The following is an 18,906-nucleotide window of genomic DNA, read 5'->3' on the forward strand; positions in this document are numbered from 1 at the left end:
GTTTTTGTCCTCCTCCTCACTCCCTCTCTCTCTCTGACTTAAAATCCCCAGTTTTTGCCATCTCTGCCTTCATCGCGTTTGTCTCAATATCTGCTCTGGTGTCGATCATCGTCTCTTTACACTTCTCTTGAAAGATCTCCCTTTCTCTCAGTCTCCCTCTTTCCGTGCTTCAATCTCCTTCTGCTTGCTGCTATGAACCAGGTTCTCTCTCTCGTCTATGTGTGTGTGTATGTGAAACGGGACGCACCTCCCGACTAGGAATGACATCATCTTTTTATTCCGCAGCCAATCAGATGCGAGCACATGGAACTCTGCCTCCAGATGAGTGTTATGTACACAAGAGGGGCAGAGAGATAGAAACACATAGGGAGATAGACAGATAGTCAGATAGACGGGGAGATCGATACAAAGAGGGAGTGAAAATAAGAATGTAAGTGTGTATCATAAGATTGCGTTCAGACTGTGTGTATGTGTGTGTGTGTGTGTGTGTGTGTGTACTAACTGCAGTATTTTCCCTCTAGCATACTAGTGTGCGCAGCACTACATCATTCCCTTGCCCTGCTGTCAAAGCCCCAGCACTAATAAACACACACACACACACACACACACACACACACACACACACACACACACACACACACACACACACACACACACACACACACACACACACACACACACACACACACACACACACACACAGAGCTGCTGCATTTTGCTTTCTCAAAGACATATAACTGGCTAACTACGGGCGAGGAAACATCACTTGTCAATGTTTGAAGCTTCTGCAGTTAAGCCCTCCTGCGCTCAAATGTTATGATTAAATATTTAGAGTGCAACAAGTACAAACGCTGATTTATTAATAACCATTCATTGAGTTAAAAGCAAAAACTTTCTTCATACGAGATGTTTTGCTCGTATTAATCAACGATTAATGGAACACATTAATCATTCGGCCCAACAGTCGCTACAGTGACCAGTTTTACTGTTAGACGATGGCGACAGCGATGTGTTTGAAAAAGTAAAGTTGTGTTTTTGTTCAAAGGAACAACGTGACACCTACTTAACCGGTTCAAGATGTGGCTACCTGGTGGGTCTGTGGAAGAAGAGAATAAATCAAAGGAGCCAGAAGATTACATGAGCAGACACAACCACCAGATAAAGGGAGATGTCTCCACATATCTCTGTATTGTCGCCGTTTAAAAGCTTTTATCTAAATTAATTTCCATTTGAGGAGGATTTAGAGGAATTAAAGTCAGAATTGTCAGAAGAAGAAGTACTTAAGTTGTGTATTCAGAATGAACAGTTCCACAGAAGGTATTTGCAGCAGCGAACCATAATAAGGTTAGAGCATGAACGTTCAGAGGAGTCAAGCGTCTGGTTCCATGCGACTGCCCTCATTTCAGATTCAAACCGAAAAAGTAAAGACACACTCGTCTGCATAACGTCTGTCAGAGGGCCGTTTACTGTAACTCCGTCTGCAAAACACGGAGCAGGATACACGTCACACAGGAAACACGTCACACAGGAAACACTTCCTGGAACAGTGGGTCTGCGAGCATGTGGCGGGTCAAGTCAGGTGATCATGGAACAGACGGAAAGAAAAGAGGCGAGAAAGTCGGAAAATGAAAGAGCAAGAACTGGAGAACAGAAGTGGAAGAAATAAAAAAAAAGAGAGACAAAAACCAAATGTGTGCAGAACGTTTCTTCATCAGAAGTTAAAAAAGAAAACTGTCAGTCAGGCGCCAACAGACAGGAAATGTGACCCGTCCAATGGCAAGCTGTCAGACAGACAGACTCACACCCATCAGACAGTCTGCACTGACGAGACACACATGCAGCATCCAGTGTGTGTGTGTGTGTGTGTGTGTGTGTGCTCACTGAGGTGTGACATGGCTCAGTGATCTCCCTTTGTCACTCGGCCTGCTACTGGGACAATTGCCCCCCCGGGACACCACACACTAATTTGAATACCCTCACATGCTTGCACTGAGTGGCCGACTGCATTGTGTATATGCGTGTGTGTGTTTGTGTGTGTGTGTATATGCGTGTGTGTGTCTTTCTGCCAGGCTAATTAGAAAGTCAGCTGACTAAAGCCCCTGTAGCTCTTTAACACACACACACACACACACACACACACACACACACACACACACACACACACACACACACACACACACACACACACACACACACACACACACACACACACAGAGAGTTGGGTGGCCATATAGTAATTTCCATGGACAGTCACAGAGACAGTGTGCCTCTGTCACAGCACAACTAATGAGTGGAGATATAAACCAGCGCTGGTTTGATGCATCAAACATCTTTTTGCAACATTGAGGCAATTACTGCACGTAACAGTTCCAGAAGACGGGAGGTTGGGACTGTGAAGTTTTGAATCTCACTGGGTTTGCAGTGAATGTAGCGATCAACTAGGGCTAACTAACCAATATTTTCCTTGTTGATTATATTTTCAATTGACATATTCATATTTTGTCTTTCCAAGTGTTTTAAATGACGTGATATTGAAAAGCGTCACAGCAGGGAGTAGATGTTGAGTCCCTGTGTAATCTGATGGGTTCCTGTGTGCAGTAAACAAATACACAAAGAAGTCCTGATGCAACCCACACAAAGAGACAACAATGTGAATGAGCTGACTGCAGCCATCTGATCACATGTGTGTGTGTGTGCGTGTGTGTCTGTCTGAAGGACAAGACAGGAATTCCTGCTATTTAAACCGGCCCTTCCCTTTCCGACTGCACAGAGGCAGAGAGAGACATTCGAGCCCAGAGGAGCTAGAGATCCGAAAACATAAAACAGGCAGTAACAAAATAAGGGTTAAAAGAATCATACAGAACAAGGTATTTATCTGAGATGTATTGGAATTACACATTCATCTATGTTTCAACCTTTAGCTGAAGCTCCCAGAAGCTCTCTGCACATTTCATAGAAAGATGTTCTAACACGATGGATAAACAAACAGATGAAAGCAAATTCATTATCTTAATAGAGACGAAGAGGTCATCGCCAAGCGTAAGAAATACGACCGAGGCTCAGGACCAGAGTAAGTTATATAGAGAGTGAAAAAGAGGAGACAGCGAGTCAGAGATGAGCACGCTGGAGAAATAAAAAGTGAGAGGAGCAGACTCGTGGATGAAAAATTTAAAAGGAGGGGGGGGAAGGGGGGGTTTGACGAGGTCATCGAGAGGTAAGGGAGGAAGAGTACAGTCAGGATGTAGTTGTAGACAACGTATACTGCAGATATCCTCGACCATCCTTCAGCTCAAGCTTGTTGTGTATGAAATTTGGACATTAGGGAGAAAACTTTGATTGCATTTTAAAACCTCTGGGTCATGACTTGTTTTCACTTATAAAGAGCCATTAATGATCACAATTTAAGAGAAGCAAGAGCAATAACCATAAAGTGTAATATGAATGCATGCACACACTGCGTGTCTGTACTTTCGTGCATACTTTGCAAAACATAAAATATCATCAGGCAGAGATTAAAAAAAAAGGGAAGATGAAGGTTTGACAGAGGGTGATAGTAGGGAGGGAAGATGACAGGAGGATAAGGGAACAGAGGTAAGAAGAGGCGGGAGGAAGGAAGGAGGAGCGAGAGAAGAAGCAGAGAGGAATATCGAGAGGGAGTTTAACAAGGTTGTCATCTTCGTGCTGCTGATGTAATCCCTAAAATTAGCAGCAACAGCCGCAGATAGTGTCCCGCTGGTGCGCCGCGCTGCCCAGCGTACTGTACTCACACACTCACACATCAGGATGTCTGCAGGTTTCAAAAGACCACCTTTCATAAGTTTATGAGACACAGAAAGAGTTTGAGTGATGAATGCAGCAGGAGTCCAGCAGCAGGGCTGGAGCACCGCTGGGTGACTGAGCTCTGTGGGTTGTTTGAAGGCATCGCTCCAAGACTGTAAACAAGTAAACAAGTCATGGATTTGCACATGATCGTTGTACGAGACCCCGCCAGCTGTTTGGATGAAAAATATTTTGGTTCTTCTTTTAGTTTTTTTGGTTTGTTGCCAGTTATCTGATCTATAGCTTTTCTGTATTTCTCGCAGACTGTAGAAGAACATCACAGCGTCCTTGATGTAACCCGTCGGTTTCTGCAGGTTCGGCAAAACGCCGAAAACTTTCATTTGACCTTCTTATGGGTAGTTTGGAGCCAATAAATTCTTACTTAGTTAAAAGCCCAGTAAACACCTGTGTGGTGTGATGATGAATGACAACTTTCATGACAACATTAAGACGATGCGGTACTTGCAAGTACAATGAACCCAAGAAGAATCCATTCCCCCGCTACCTCACCCTCCGACAGACCTCCCTCGCTCTCCCGTCTTTGACCCTGCCTTTCTCTCACCCCATCCTTCCTGCCTCCCATTAAATCCCCATCTGACCTTCCCACAACCTTCACCTTTCTGCCCCATCCCTCCATCCCCATGCCTCACCAACCCCCTTCTGCAGCACGCCCACTCATCTTTTTCATTACCTGTCAACCCCCATTATCTTTCTGTCTTTATTTCACCTCCCTCTCTCCTCCCTCAACCCCCTCTTCTCCAGTGGACCCCTCAGAGGCCTTTTCATCCATCTTTTCCTAATCCTTGATTCCTTATCAATCCTTCATTTCCTTGTGTCTGTCTTTCTTCACCATTTTCAACAAAGTCATTTCAATCATTTGTATGTTACATTTGATATAATTGTCAACTTTGCTTTCCAATCTCTCATCCCTCTCTCTCCTACTCATCTTCTATTCATTCTGTCCTTACTTCCTCCACCTCCTCATGGCATCTCTGCTTCACTAGACGTCGGACAGTGAAAAGAAAAACAGGAAAGAGGGAGAGGAAATCTAGATCTAAATAAAGTGACATTGCCAAGTCATGGTTTTCTTTCTTTAGCTGCTGAGTCGCCTGAATGCCGGCTTTCTTTGTGAGTCCTTTAAAATTAGCTTTGAATCTTTTACTAGTTGACGAAAAGCAATACAGCGCTTTAAGCGACACACCACCTTCCCCTCCTCAGCCAAGGATAAAAAACAATGTTGTGACTGTCAGCCACTACAACAAGTCAACAAGTCTAATATTTGATACTTGATTAGACACTCACATTTTACACAACAAAACAATAAGGGTAATAATTATAGTGGTAATTCACCTCCTTACAGTTGCACCATTTTCTTAGTAAGAAAATACACTTTTTATTTCTCTTGGCCTTTCTTTTTCTTTTCCTCCCCCCTTCTTCCTGGATCCCCGTCCCTCCCCGGGGGCCCTGCTTGGTCTAGCGGTGGCAGAGCTGGCTAGAGGCCCTTGGGGTTTAGCTGGCCCCCTCTGCATTCTGATAGAATGAGACCAGATGAGCTCATGAGTGGACCGGGTCCATTAAAGCAGCAAGGGGCTTTAAAACAAAAGCAGCCCAGACATTAAAGCTGTGCAGAAGTCCAAAGAAAGAACAGCAAGACAGACGTGCATAAAACCTGCAAACCGTATGCATCTGTACTATTAAAAACAGACGCACCCAACGCTGAGAACTGGTAGCACGTATAGCACACAAGCTGATTTTCGAAAAAACAAACATGCATTCACATACATGCAAAATGAAGCCAACAATATTACGGGAATGTTAACAACTTCGTTACACGATGCCAAGCAAAACTCTATAAAACTGACCAACACCAGTGAGCTCATTCCAACACAATCAGCACAGGAAATTGACTTTTTCTTAACAAACCACCACAGTGGCTGGAGCTCCACAGTTTTCCAAGACACGTTGGCTGTTTAACCAGCCTTTTGGAGCAACCCATTGTGTGCCAAATTGAGCAGAATTAGCTGATACAAAAGAAAGTGCATCTTCCCATCACCCCGCGCCGATGACCTTCAATTCTGAGGGGAGGTTGAAAGCTGATGGAGTCATTGTTCCCTTACTCTCCACGCCAGGTAGACACTGTTATGACAAAGCATTTGTATGAGTCACACACATGATCAGCCCACTGAATGATGACCTCAACCTTAGATGTAACCCGATTGTAAGCGGTGACGTTAGAGTAACTCGAGTAATGTCACTGCATGACGAGCACAAGCTCATCAAATTGAGCTAATATGATACCACCAAAGACAGAATCATCGAGGTAAAGCTGGTGCTAATGGCTCGCTAAAAATACACCAATAGCACTTGAGTAAGCAAGGTAAAGCCACATACATCGCTTATAAGCTTTTATATCTAATTAAAACAATAGAAAAGATCTTAGCTTCATTCTTAAGCTGCATAGTTCACTATTGACCTCTGAGCAAGCAGTTGACAAAACAACTTCTAGAAAGGCCATTCTGGAGCTTTCTTTTGACACGATCTTCCTCAGCAGATATTCGATGCCTAATCCCACCCAGAGAGCAGATAGAGCGGCTTCAGCTGTTTTCTATAATAGTGTGGATGCAACCCTACTTACTACCAATAATCCGTGACACCAGATATAAATACCACTATTTTACCACTGCGGCCACATTTTTGCAGTGTTACGTAGCTTTGTGGGTATGAATCGTATGAATTGTAGGCTTACATTGATATAACTTAACTGTACTTTTGTATTACAGAGCAATAGAAAAACAGATATTTTAATACATAGGTATAAAGATGATTTACAAACTAACTGTTGTAAATCTGTCTAGTGGTGAGAGCAAACAACTATTAAACTAGCGTAAAGCTGAGTACACAGTGTCCTCAGGTTTTAATTCTCCTTAATGAGAGGTGGGAATAAAGGAATTAATATAATATTTCTAAAGCCATTAATCCAACAATGGCTAAGGCCAGCTGTCTGTGGGACACTTGTTCCCTGCTGTTTAGAAACAAGTTTGTTGTGATTCGTTGCTTCCTGTGTGCAGAGATTTATAATCAGAGACCAAACACATCACATCCCTACAGTAATGTGGGCACGCAGGACATGTCTACAGTAAAGACAGAGTGTAATTTTAGAACTCTTGCCTAGAGTAGCTTTCACAAACCACCCCCTCCGCCTAAAGCAATTGCATTAGATGTTCACCGCTTTACATTATTAATGCAGGTTTTCTCACACTTAACTCGTCCCAGGTTAGCACCGAGAGGGGAAACAAATGCTGAAGCGTTTGGAAGGAAAAAAACGAAGCAGACGTCTGACATTCTGGTTTGTGACACAGGAAGTTTGCCAACTACAGACGTTGCAAGAACCGCTGTGTTTCCGGTGTGTATCGACACTCGATTGCCTCAAAACGGCAGAGAGGATGCTGCTTCACGCTCGACACGTCTTTACAAAAGCATGTTCAAGACAAATCTAGCTTAGGACGCAACGGGCTTCACACAGCAACAAATGAACCCTGAGAAGTATTTAGTCCAAAGTGTGTATTCACACGGAGTCCTAACACAACTGCTGATTTTATTCCAGGGTTGTGCAAAGTGATCTATCCTGTGCAGATGGCTTAACCAGCATCATGTTAAATTAATGATCCTGGGGTGGGTCGGAGTAGTCTGGCTGTAAAAGCCCTTCGAGCATGTTTCCCCTGCAAGGTAAATGAGGTGAAGGGTTCATCTATCTATCTGGGCTGGTCCAGTGAGAGAAACACAGGAACCCAGCGAGGCATCTGAAGTCTTAATGAAGTGACTTTCTCTCTGTGCATGTGTATATATATATATATATATATATATATATATATATATATATATATATATATATATATATATATATATATATATATATATATATATATATATATATATATATATATATATATATATATATATATATATATATATATATAAATATAATATAATATAAATAATATAAAATATAATCATAGCATACAGCTTGTTCAGTTTTTCTTTCTCTGCCTCCTTTGGAGGTAGACGTCCGTTGTTCTCTGCTCTAGATAAATGAGGTTCTACATTTTTCTTCCTAGACTCTTTGTAATTCATAGCTTCAGGAACTTCCATTCACTCCACAGCGAGCAATTAAGAGCGAGAGAGAGAGAGGGAGGGACGGAGAGGGAGAGACTCCAGACACGGGTGCACACCAGTGATAATGGATTACTGATGTTATTATGGTTCAATAAGGCCTCTAAACAACATTCTCTGATCCACTGCCAGAAAAACAGTTCTCAATGACAATATACATTTGTAGCCTGTGTAGCATCCACCCATTACCATTATATCATCACGAATGGGTGGCCTGCAAGATACTGATGCTGAGATGATATGTACAAAATCAATAGGCATTTTTTTTTTTAAATGCATGTTCACTGCATGTCTGAATGAATGTCTTTCACTGGTCACATGATCAATCAATGAATTACTTCTAAAAGCATTTAAGCGAACACGCTTCAAGATTCAAAGTCTGCATGTTTCAGTCATTTCTGATCATTATTTTTGAGATGCATGTCAGCTTGATAACATGCATACAGTTATAGTCAAAGGATGATACGATGTAGGCATTTATTACTACAAGGCTATTTCAGTGCCGAGGGATTACAGTTGGGAAAATCCCAAATGTACACCTCTCTTCGCCGTAGGAAGGTGCAAAGAAAGCTCTGGCACTTAGCAAGTATGTGTTACAATAGTATGTTGATTTTTATTTTCTCCATTTGAGAAAAAAAATGTTTTCGTTTTTTTTTTTTGCACAGTACATTTTACTGTTATAGTTTAGGTGTCAATTACTGAAATCACATTTTTATAATTTTCTCTTTCAGGGATATGTGCGGATAATGTTCTGGCACAAATCTCTGGGGGGGGAAAAAAAGCTAAAAATGGAGCCGTCGAGAGACATCTCAAACCTGTCTCTGTCCTGTCAGGTTTAAATGTCAAAACTAAGCACCTCGTCCTCCATTTGTTAACCAGTCCGTTGTTGTTCCCAGCATGCATCTGTTTATTCCACAGTTAGCCCCCTTCCTATCTGCCACCCACAGTGCCAGTAGACAGCAGGGTGTGCATGTGTGTGGCAGCCTCAAATATACCCGCTTTTCCCAACACTGCCTGTGTGTAAACAACAGGTGTACCACAAGTGACTCACATACACATTCATGTACACACAAAACACACACGTACGCCAGACATATCAACAGAAACACTCCGATAGATGAGAAAACAAGAAGAAAGGAAGGAGCATTCTGTCATTTGTCCTACCTGGTTGTTGACATAATCCTAAAGACATCAGTAGAAACATGAAAAGGGAAAAGAAAGAAACAGTCATAATGGGAGAGTATGCAAACTGTGTGTGTGTGTGTGTGTGTGTGTGTGTGGTGATAGTAAAATGGGTACAAACTAGCATCTGATTATTCTAATCTATATTCTATCTATATTAAGAAAAGAAAAGTGAGCATGTCAAGGGCTCCACTCAGTTCAGATACATGTCATAGAGCTAAGATGTCTCCACTTCAGTGCCTTCCAATCTTGCTCATATTAAAAGCAGGATTTATATAATTATCTGTTTCCAGGATAATCACCCAGTTCCACTTGTTTTTCGTCTTTCTTTGTGCTGCGCTAGCACACCAGAGTGGTTAGCCTTTACATAATAAATGCAGTCACAAAAAATAATGTGGTGGGATCGGGGCGATGCTGAAGGCAAGAACTGTCATTTTAAAAAGTAGATTCATCACAGAGAAACTACAGAGCCACGAAGGGTCGACAGAGGACACTTAAAGCTCTCCATTAAGCCCCTTTGTAACACCCAAGGGAGCCTTGTATGAGCTCTTGTGTGTGTGTGTGTGTGTGTGTGTGTGTGTGTGTGTGACTGTGTGTGGCAAAGCATGGCTCCGAGTGATTAGTCAAAACTGTAACTGACACACGGCTGGCCCCAGTGATTCCATTAGAAGGAGGGAAACTCAACACAGACAGACACACACACACACACACACACACACACACACACACACACACACACACACACAAACACACTACTGGGCAATAACAAAATAAACTGTCAAAACGCTTTTTCCACCAGTACTTTTAAATCTTTTTCATCATATTTTAAATCAAACACAAAACTTTGATGGAACTGAATCAAGGCGCCGGAGTAGCAGATTGGTCGAAGCTAAAAACACTTTCCAACTTGTGTCATCTGCCACTGCTAAGACGAAAAGCACTAATTGGAGTTAGTTATTTTAAGAAAATCTGACTCTTGGGGATATTTAAATTCCACCGAGAATGTCTTTTAAGAAACAGTTTATTACTGATAACACATAAAACCCATCCAGTAAAAGCAATCACATGTTAAAGGACATAAAGAGTAATTGTGTTTGGTTACGTTCCTACTATAAAGGCATGAACATGCAGTGCTGGTCATTGTGTAGCGGTGTTTCTCCTACCGTGTTGTAGCCGGAGGGTTCTTGGCCGTCTGTGATGAGTTCCCGCTCTCCCCTGGGGTTGACTCTCCTGAAGCGCCGTCTGGACCTCCGCTGGGATCCTTCTCTCTGCAGAAAACCGTCGTCCCCCTCGCTGCCGTTATCCACCTGCAATACACAGTCAACAGCCTTCACAGAACAGTAGCTTGTACGGGATTCGCATCCACAAGCTTCAGGTGTGTGAGGACACCGGGAGGACTGATCCTCACAGTTTGAGACCTGAGAGCACGGCTCAGAGGATCTCCGTTTTAGTAGGTCAGGCTTTTGGATCTCAGGAACAGAGTCCAGATTTGTAATTTCCGAGTTCTGGTTGTTATAATCCAAGTTTTGGGTCTTAAGTTGCTGAAAGTTGTGATCCTTGTGTGTGTTCGCTCCCTCTCCCCGTGGCTCTGCTTCATGCCCTGGAGCTTCTGAGATCTGCTCTTCTGCTGGCTCCTGGTTGAACATCCAGTTCTTCCAGAGCGCAGAGAGCCGGTGCCAGCGGAGCACACTCATCCGGACGCAAGCACAGTATCAGAACAACACATAAAAGCAGGAAATACCACGGGAGGGGAGAAACAAAAACAGCCGGGGAACACTTCGAGACAAAAGATGAATGGAAGTGTTGAGTCCAAATCTTTCAAAAAGGTCCAAAATCCTGAGGGATCCCGCAACATTACATCCTCTGAGACGAGCGTCCACGAATAAAGAAACGCAACAACCAAAATAAATGAACAAACAAATGGATTGACAATGACAAGAAATAACTATTTTTGTCTTCAGCGAGAGTTTTCCTCTTCTGAGAGGCGGAGAGTTCAAGACAGAGTTCAGCTGCTCAACACGTTGCATACTGACAGACTTACTCACATGCTCTCTCTCTCTCTCTGTCTGTCTCTCTCTCTGTCTGTCTCTCTCTCTCTCTCTCTCTTGCTCTCTCTCTGTCTGTCTCTCGCTCTCTCTCTCTCTCTCTGTCTGTCTGTCTGTCTGTCTCTCGCTCTCTCTCTCTCTTCTCTCTCTCTCTCACTGTGTCTCTCTCTCTCTCTCCTGTTTCGCTCTCTCTCTCTCTCTGTGTTTCGCTCTCTCTGTTTCGCTCTCTCTGTTTCGCTCTCTCTCTCTGTTTCGCTCTCTCTCTCTGTTTCGCTCTCTCTCTCGCTCTCTCTCTCGCTCTCTCGCTCTCTGAGACACGCGCACAGAGCATACACTGAGCCCAGAGTTTCCTTCAGGAAACCGTAAATACACAAATATCCTCCCAGGCAGAAGAAAACAGCACAGATTCCGGCCATACAATTCATTCCCCATCGGCTTCTTGTGCCGGCCTGTTGTTGCGGTAGGAATTAGTTTTCTTTCTCCATTGCATAATGTTAAGTTAACATTAAATCCTTAGCGTGTCAGTAATGATGATATATGTGAAGAAATTCTAAATATGTTACCCAACCTAGAGAGGACATGCTTTGCTTCAATTATATATAATTATAATATTTATTTATTTCACTTGTCTTATATTTACTTGTTTTGTTTTGTTGAAAGTTTTTTGATTTATAGTTTGTAAAATAGTTTTGTGCTCAATAGATATTCCAACTCTAACCCTTCCGGTTATGATCTTTTCTTATGTATTGTTATCTTTCAAAAACAATTAAAAGACCGAAGACAGAACCACGCATTCCTATTCCTTGTTAAAACATGGCGCCTACATTACCCATAACCTCTTCTTACTTATCGTGTCATGTTTAAGGGTTCGTGTTCTGCTGTTAAAGCTTAGTAGTTCATCCTTGCCTGTCCAGAATATTGATTGGATAATTCGGCTCCTTTTAACACGTGCGCTCTGTGTTTCTGTTTGCCTGGTCGGAGTATCGCTTGCCTTTTGTTCAGCCTTCCAGTTTGTCAAGCTTTCTGTCAGTGCGTCTCGACGGTCTGAGAAGCCACGAGAGGAGAGAAATTAACGGGATCGCTGCTGAAATGGGACTCGATAGCTGCCATGGGTTGAAATAAGACGGAGGAACAACCTTATGTGAGGCACTTCTGCTGTAATATACAGAATAAGTACTGCATTGTGGGTAGTTTAGCTGGAATGGATTGTGAAACAGCTGCATGAGGGATAGTTCAGCAATAAAAGTCCAAATAACAGTTGTAAAAGGGACCAGTCTTGGTATCGACGTGTCCCTTTTGACGACAAAAAAAGTAATCTCGCCTTGTTTTAATGAGCCTCACGAGACAGACAGCCTGAAGGTAACGCAAAGGAAATTCTTGGGGGGGGTTAGAAATGTACCAGACTTTCATGTCTATCCTGTTACCATTTAACCATCTTTCTGTGTCACTGTGTATGAGCTCTCTGGCTGCTTGACTGAATACCCCCCCCCCCCCCCCAGCAGAGTACTGTCAGCCATTGAGAAGTCTTGCCTTTCTGTTTCTGACTGACAGTCACAGCCATAATGTGACCATATTTCCTGTTTCCTCTGTCCATTTAAATAAGCGTGTGACTAACTTCCAATCTACTCATCAGTCAGTTTAGATTCCTCTCTGTGTATCTGATGGTTTGCGTGCCAGGATGCATCCCCCCCCCCCTAGCTAACTTTTTGTTTTACTCTATTCATTAATTTCTTACTCCCCTCTTCCCACTACTTACTTGTTTTAATTCCCACCACACACACAAATACACACACACAGACTCAAACAACCCCGCCCTGTCAGTCTGTGAATGTCACCACTGTCCATCCTGTGACCAGATTCATGACGATAGCCACAAATTACACTCCCTCTACTATTCCCATGGCCTTAATTAGCTGATTGACTGCAATGCAGTGTGACTAGACCACAGTCCCTCTACTCTTGTGTGTTTATGCACTAATCTGGAAGTGTGTGTATGTGTGTGTGTGTGTGTGTGTGTTCATGTTTATTTGTGTTCCTTGTCATTTTTACCACTTCTTTCTTTGTCTGTTCAACTATTACCATTCGAGCTGACTACCCCGTTTTTCCCCCCACTATTTATTCCAAACAAGCCGCTGCTGGCTGAAAGCTAACACGCATCAACTACCGTGCGTCAGAAGGATTTTCCCAGGAAAGACTCAACTGACAGCAAATGCAAAAGCTTTGATTCACTGGGAATAAGTTTGGCAGCTGCGTTTAACATCTGGCAAAAACAAAAACAAAACGGGACTTGGCTTTATTTTATGTTCGTGTTGAAGACTGATACCCGATGATGATGATCTGCTTGCAACATAGTGACATCTCTCTTAAGCCTGGAAAAGGAAGAACATGAACATAAAAGTGAATCTCTTGACCTGAGATTGGCTTGACTTACATGTTGGTGATAGACTCAGGCATTAAACAATCCTCACAAAGATAAAACAACTGTTATCTTGTAGTGTTGTACAACATCTCACATTAGTCTTCAGCAGATATGTGCTGTCGAAGCCTCACGGCGGAACTGGCCCAGCAGTGTAATAATCACAGGGTTTTCACACTGATTTGGCCTTTGTACACCCTTTTATTCTGTATTATTATCAGTATTACTCTTGCGCATCTGTTCAAACTCTTCAGATGACACATTTAACGTAGTTCTGTCTGTGTATCTCCACCCGTCTCTTTATACTGGGAACATCTACACTTTCATTCTCTTTGTTTTAAATCCCTGTACAGCTCTTTATGCGATAGAATATCTTAGCTGTATTGTTACCTTGTATATGCACGACAACATCAATGCAATTTCCTTGTTTGTGAAAGCCTACAATAAATCAATAAACATGTTTATGGCTCTGGCCCCCTATTTAGTGTATTATACTTTTTTCCTGATACTCCAGATCCAAACACCCACCCTGCTCTGCTGCACCACAGGCCATTAAAAGCTGGACAAGACAAGGCTATGGTTGGATATTAACAACAACAACAGCCTCTACATAATCTCATTTCCTGGTTCTCAGACAGAAATGCAAATACCGTAATTTCCGGACTATAAGCCGCGACTTTTTCCCCATTTTGCGACCCTGCGGCTTATATAACAGTGCGGCTTATCTATGGATTTTTACAGCTAACGGCCACTAGGGGAATTCCTAAATCTATGGATTTTACAGGTTACAGTCCACCGGATGCAGGGAAAGAGCGCGCAAAAGTAGCGAGTGGTACGAGAGACAGACGGACATTACGAGAGCGAGGCAGTGTGTGAGACACCCTCATTATGGAAATATATATATTTATTTCGAGGAGTCTTATTTTGTTAAATATGCTTTTATGTTGATACTCCTGAAACCGGATACTCCTGAAACCGGCACTTTCTGGGAGTTCGCGCCACTTTTTCGGGAGACGGAAAGAAGGATACGCTGAAGAGAGGGGTGCATGTCCAAAAACCCCGACTGTGGAGTTACCGTATGATGATGACTTCCATGTGTTTCTTCTGTTTCAACGGTAATTTATGGACAAATTAAGGAAAACACCAACGGTCAGAGACAATAAATGCTGATTGAACAGGCAGAAGTTCTCCATCGTTATTTCCTGGTTCTACACAACACAACGCAGAGTCGATCGTGGTGTCAGCTACAGACCGGCTACATACACATCAGTCAATTTAGCGTCTGCGGCTTATAGCCCAGTGCGGCTTATATATGTACAAATTAGTCAATTTAGCGTCTGCGGCTTATAGTCAGGTGCGGTTTATAGTCCGAAAATTACGGTACTTGAAAACAGACATGCCCATGTGTGTAGACCCAGACTCAGAAAAACACAGAATGTTCTCCTTTAGGCTCTGATCAGCTGATCCACTTTCCCTCCTCTCCTCCTCCTCCTCCTCCTCCTCCCCCCCGCTCCATCACCAGCAACATCTCTCTCTACTCTTCCAGGACGACACGCACAGTGGATGGTTTAATACAAACCCAGGGACGATCATTTCAAATCCATTCTCTCAGCCACAAACTCGTCTTTCTTTATATTCAAATTCGTTCTATTCATTATTACCCGGGCAGCCGAGTCCACTGGCTTATTTTCCTGCGATACCAAACTTCACATTCACACAGAATCTCTTTAATCACACCTGGGAGATCATCAGTGCCACCACTCCCCTTTTACTGTCGCAATCGCCTCTGAATGGACCCACAGGGGTAGTTTAGCATTAAGTGCCTTGATGAAAGGGCACCTCACTATTAAAACACTTCCTCATTGCGGGAACCTTCCAGGAAATGTATGTTCTGATGTCCCTGGAACTATTGGGTGGAGTTTGCTGCCTTGAACGCCGCCGACTGGTCAAACACAAGCCTCAAGGCTGCTACAACTTCAGTATGGTATTCACTCACTGAGTAAGCAAGCGCTGACATTTATTGTAATGTTTACTAAAAGGGTATTTTCTGTTTTGGCTGTCAACTAAACCTGAACGCTTCAGCTGATTAACAAAATCAGTGGTGCAAAACGTTTCTACAATTACCCATGTTTTCTTAGTTTCAGCTGTAAAGGGGAAAGCATGACTTCATGTAAAACAGGGGGGTTTTCTCAGTGAAGAAGTGCCTGAAGCACTACTGTCAGCGGGAAACAGGTTGAATCATTATTGTGTTACAATGAGATGCGACAGAGAGGTAAAACTCACATTCATTCTTGCACATTATTGCCTCAGTTTAAAGTGAGAGTATCTGTCTCAGGATGATAAGGTTTGATCATTGTTCCCCTGCCTACAGTAATAACAGTTATATAAGTCCGTATACTCATAACTAGAGACATCTCAGATGATGGTTTCTTGAAAAAGACATCTGTACAAACACCTTCTGGGGACTTCCTGTAATGTCTGAGAGTTTGACCTCACTGTTAAAGGTCAAAGATAATGGACAAGTTCAAGAAGCCACAAGGTCAAATCTGTTCCAATTCAATAACATGAGTGGAACTGGTGCTACCTGCTGCTTTATGTGTAAAACTTAACTGCCTATCCCGTCTGATCCCTCTAGTCCCTCAGACACGGAGACTCGGGAGAGGGAAGATAGGAGAACAGGAGACGGGGACTTTTGTAAGCACTGCGACATTGTGGAGGCAGATAAAAAACATGCTACATTTGCATAATGCAAAACGTGGCATGATAAACGTAGGAGGAAAGAGTTTCGTATCATCTCCCAAATTGAAGCAAAAGTTCTAGCAGTAATTGTTATGCAGGTGTTCAGACTGTGTTGGTGATCTGTGTACTCGGTGAAAACTAGAAGAAGAGTTTCTGTTTCTAGAAGAGTAGAAACGAAACGTGTTCAGATCCTGCAGGATAAACTCAGATCCCCTTTTCTGAGGAAGCCTAGTAACATATAAGCTCCAAAAAAAAAACCCATAATGCAACAATCTGTTACAGCTGGTGGTTGTGGATTTTGCTGAAACCATGTGGATATGAAACATAATTCATAAACAGCATAATTCGAAACCCAAATTTTAAACAAAATCTCATCATAATTGGGGCCAGTACACACACACATATATTATAGGTTTAATTCCATTTAAGTATTTAGATTGCCTGGACTTGTACACATAATACGTACTTTTTTATCTTTTAATGGCTAAAAAGAGCTACAGCGCATATAGAAAAAGGGGGAGGGCACAGAAGGAAAGAGCAGAGATGGGGCAGACGGAGAGGAAGAAGAAGGGAGATGAAAGAAAGGGGACGAACAAGACAAAAGGTGATAACAGACATCAAATAACGATGGAAAAACAGGAATGATATCAAAGAGATGGGAGAGGTGGGAGGCTGCACAGGGAGGTGCTTGGGAGAGAGACAAAGGGTCTAAAAGAGGGAGAGAGGCAGCGTCTCTACTCACCACAATCATTTCTGACGGCTCCAAAGTGATGCATTCACAGCCTCGTCTGCCCCCCAGCTGCTTGCCAAAACTGTACAGAGAGCACACACACAAAATAAATGTTAAAACAGAAACAAACCAAAAAGGCAAAGATGAGACAATTCTCACACACCGACGGCAGCAACAGATGCAGTCGATCACACCCGCACGCCCACAGAGGAACGCGAGCTTTACACGCCATCGAATCCTCGGATTAAACGTAGATACTGTACGTGTTAATACATACGAGACGTGGTAGCATCTGTTTGGTGTAGTATGTGTGTACATGGAACTAATATAAACTAGAGGATTAGCGCTACATTTAGACATCAACATTTAGTAAAGACTTCCTGGCTGTTAGGTTGTGGCCACTTCCTTTCCCACACGTGTGATATTAAACATTTGGCTATTGCAGCAAGTGACACGTGTACTAAAGTGATGATGGTGTAAAACTCAGTTCAAGTCCAGCCAATCAACATTTGAAAGCACATGTTTAATCTTTCAAAAGAGCATTGCCTCCAGTATTTTAGGACATTATTAAAGCAGTTTTAGTGAACTTTTATCTCAATTAATGAATCTAATTCTCAACAGGTCAGAGAGACAACGATGCACGAGTTAGCTGCCAACATGTATCGGCCTGTGACGTGGCTTTGCAGTTGAACCAACAGTTTGTGGTGAAGGCCTAACCACTGAAAGATGTGTGGATCGATAAGCCTTATAACATAACTGTACAGTCTGCAGACTCCTAATAACACAATCGGTGCTTTGAACGCCAACTTTGAACGGGAACTTATACCTTTATAACAGTTCCTACAGTCAGCAGCTTGAAATGGATCATGCAAATGCTGTGTTGCAGCACATTGTGTTGCCAGCTAATAGTTTCTGCACAATGCGAGTCTGTGTGCGCAGGCCTCTCAGGTTTAGCCCCAGTCGTCTAGTTCTGTCCTCTGACAAGCAGGAGGGTGAGCAGCTGATGCCGCGGTGAGACCATGTGGGCCAGCCCGCTGTATACTCGTCACGTGAAGATTTATAATGATATTTTCAAACCTCAAAAAGACATTTACCGTTTGTGTGCCAAACACACACACACACACACACACGCACACGCACACACACACACACTGGGTTGTGCTGCAACTAATAAATGTTTTAATTATCAGTTAACCTTTTAAGAAAAATGCCCGCCACATTTTTATGAAGCCACAAGGTGCAACACAACCGCCTGTAACCCAAAGACATTGATTTTATTATCATAGATGACAAAGAAACTCTGCAAATTCTGACATTTGAGAAGCTGGAACATGACATTAATGATTAATATATCGGCAAAATGATTTCTCTGACAGTCGACTAATCAATGAATTGACTGTTTCTGCTCCGGGGTGACCGCATCATAACCTACTTGCACACTGCACTATGTGATGCAACAAACACTCCAGTATTCTCCGCATGTAAAAAAAAAAAAGTGTTTTACGATGCGTTTGTATTTCGAGACATCTCTTCGCACATCTTTGAAAATGGCCTCCCACTGCGAGTGTCTGTGTTAATGCATACTGTAATTATGCATGTCTCCATGTACTAAGTGTGTGAGTGTGTGAGAGATACCCCGTCTGAGCAGCTCAATCACCGTGTGCGGTGATCCCTGAGAACAGACTGGCCTGTGAACATGTCTCGCTCCCTTTGGCATGCTAAAAGTGGCGACTCAGCATTGTTTAAGAACCAAGAGGAGCGGCTGGTTTTAATTATGGAAGCGTGCTGAGCTGAGAGAGAGCCAA

The 18,906-nt window shown here is 42.8% G+C and overlaps 1 protein-coding gene across 2 annotated transcripts in view; it reads right to left on the reverse strand.

Moving 5' to 3' along the window:
- Window positions 1-18,906, reverse strand: part of rapgef6 (Rap guanine nucleotide exchange factor (GEF) 6) — a 103,420-nt gene that overhangs the window by 46,159 nt on the left and 38,355 nt on the right. Inside the window, exons 5-6 of one of the 2 annotated variants that reach the window (XM_029448110.1) lie at window positions 17,114-17,183; window positions 10,335-10,478 (exon numbers count right to left, since the gene is read on the reverse strand). In XM_029448110.1, the coding sequence (XP_029303970.1) occupies window positions 10,335-10,478; window positions 17,114-17,183 (214 nt within the window). Of the gene's footprint in view, window positions 1-9,153; window positions 9,172-10,334; window positions 11,270-17,113; window positions 17,184-18,906 lie in introns of those variants that run through there. The other variant, XM_029448111.1, reaches the window with a different exon arrangement.

This window comes from Cottoperca gobio, chromosome 14 (assembly GCF_900634415.1).
Source record: "Cottoperca gobio chromosome 14, fCotGob3.1, whole genome shotgun sequence".
Classification (NCBI taxonomy): domain Eukaryota; kingdom Metazoa; phylum Chordata; class Actinopteri; order Perciformes; family Bovichtidae; genus Cottoperca; species Cottoperca gobio.